Consider the following 2,352-nt stretch of genomic DNA (forward strand, 5'->3'; position numbering starts at 1 on the left):
AGAGAGAGAGAGAGAGAGAGAGAGAGAGAGAGAGAAGGGGAGGGAGAGAGGGGAAGAGGGAGAGAGGGAGAGGGAGGGGGTGTGAAGCTCTGGCAGTTGCTCTCAGACGGACAATTCCAGTGTGATGCTGCTGGATCTGAGCTCCTTTCCTCCTCTACCTCCTCTGCCTGCGCTCTGTCTCTCCCATTGACCGTGCCTGTTCCTGTGTCTGTCAGGACTGCTGTTGCATCTGTCTTCCTTGTACTGTGGAGCGTGCTGGGGCTGAGTCTCCGGCTCCCTGGCTGTCTGCTCCTGTCTGCTCCCTCCTGGTAAAGACAGAAGGGGGGTTTGAGAGGAGCAGGTCCAGGGTAGGCAGGGCAGGGCAGGACAGGGCAGGGCAGGACAGGGCAGGACAGGACAGGGCAGGACAGGGCAGGACAGGACAGGGCAGGGCAGGGTGAGCTGGCTGTAGGGCCGAGCGCGGCGGAGCGCGACAAGGCCCGGCGAGCGACATGAGCGTGCCGTTGCTGAAGATCGGGGCGGTGCTCAGCACCATGGCCATGGTCACCAACTGGATGTCCCAGACATTGCCCTCTCTGGTGGGACTCAACGGGACCACCATCTCCAGAGGAGGCACCTCAGAGAGGATTGTCAGCGTGCGTAGCCCCTTTTATCCTTCCTTCCTTCCTTCTATTTGTGTGTGTGTGTGTGTGTGTGTGTGTGTGTGTGTGTGTGTGTGTGAGTCTGTGTGTGCGTGTGTCCCCGTGCATGTGCATGCATGTGCGTCTGAGTGTGTGCGTGTGTGTGTATGTGTATGTGTATGTGTGCGTGTGTGTGTGTGTGTGTGTGTGTGTGTGTGTGAGTGGAGGAGCAGTAGAGGGGTCTCAGAGCTGTGTGGGGGTGGGAGGGGGATCGGCGAGGGTCTAAGCCTCAGGCTCATAGAGGTGATGTACAGTAGGGTGGGATGCATGGGGGAGCTATGCGTGAATGATGTTACGCAGTGTGAGTGTTGTGTGTGATGTTGTGAGTGAAATGGTGTTGAATTCTGTGGCTCTGTTGAGTGATGGTAAGAGCAGGGCAATAGGGGATGAATGACCCTGGTTGGTAAATCCTATTTATGCTGAAGTAATGGCGATGCTACTTTGAAGGATGTTTTGACATGATGCATGTCAGAGTCCTTGAGGCTGTAAAAGGTCATATTCTAACTCTGTTGGGGGAGATTCGGAGATGTGGACTCCAAAACATTGCATGTCATGTTCTATCTCTCTCTGTCTGGTCTGTATCCACACCGCTTCCAAAAATGTGCAGAGGTATCTGGTTGATTAGGAATGTAAGCAGGGTGAAGATGTTTACTCCAGCCTAATGGGAGAGGAGTTTATGCACTGATACTCTAATGCAAATGTTTTTATTTGGGTCATTGGAATATGTCTATGGAATATGCATTAAAATGATTATATTCTTAAGATTAGTAATGTATGTATAATGTATCTGCACACACATGTTGTGTGTATGCTGTGTATGTATGTATGTTAGTGTGCGTCGCAATGAGAGAAGAGGCTATGAGAAATCTCTTTGACATTTTCAGGATCATTAGGAGTGACTGATAGCTTTTGCTTCCATCTGGGGGACATTTTCATGGCATCTGCCCCGATATTAAATGCCTTGCCCTGTTGAAGTGATTAGACATGTCAAGGGATCTGTGTCCATCTGGATGGGACATGGGTGTGTGCATGTGTTAGTGTGTGTGTGTGTGTGTGTGTGTGTGTGTGTGTGTGTGTGTGTGTGTGTGTGTGATTGTGTGTGTGTGTGTGTGTGTGTGTGTGTGTCTGTGTCTGTGTCTGTGTCTGTGTCTGTGCCTGCGTGCATGTGTGTGTGTGTGTCTGTGTGTGTGTGTGTGTGTGTGTGTGTGTGTGTGTGTGTCTCAGGGCCTGGGTCCATATAGTATCCGTAGCACTCTATCACTGTTCAATTTATCAGAGACCTTATCATTAAAGCCTTATCATTCAGAGCTGCACTTATCACTTAACTTGGCACAGAGGCACTCAGGTGAGATGAAGGTAGCCAGTCATACTATACAGTTCACTGGAGGAAACATTGTTTATGTCTGTTTTAGTGTTTCTGTCTCTCCTCTATAAAACCGTTGACCTTGTAGAGCAAGGGGACTGTTAACAAATTCACACACACACACACACACACACACACACACACACACACACACACACACACACACACACACAAACATACACACGCTCAGAAATGCATTTGACTCGTCTATTTTACAGATAGCTCCGGGTAGATCTCCCCAGGTGACTGCTAGTACTGTACCACATCAAGATATAGCTTATGTCTGGCCCAATGTCTCTTTCAAAGCTC

General features: G+C 49.8%; 1 protein-coding gene across 2 annotated transcripts in view; it reads left to right on the plus strand.

Moving 5' to 3' along the window:
* Positions 1-491: 491 nt before the first annotated feature.
* Positions 492-2,352, plus strand: part of olfm2a (olfactomedin 2a) — a gene marked incomplete at both ends in the record, with an annotated part of 29,023 nt that continues 27,162 nt past the window's right edge. Inside the window, one exon of one of the 2 annotated variants that reach the window (XM_080524550.1) lies at positions 492-635. In XM_080524550.1, the coding sequence (XP_080380676.1) occupies positions 492-635 (144 nt within the window). The remainder of the gene's footprint in view (positions 636-2,352) is intronic. The other variant, XM_080524551.1, reaches the window with a different exon arrangement.

Source organism: Nansenia antarctica, assembly GCF_963989245.1.
Source record: "Nansenia antarctica genome assembly, chromosome: 2".
Taxonomy (NCBI): Eukaryota; Metazoa; Chordata; class Actinopteri; order Argentiniformes; family Microstomatidae; genus Nansenia; species Nansenia antarctica.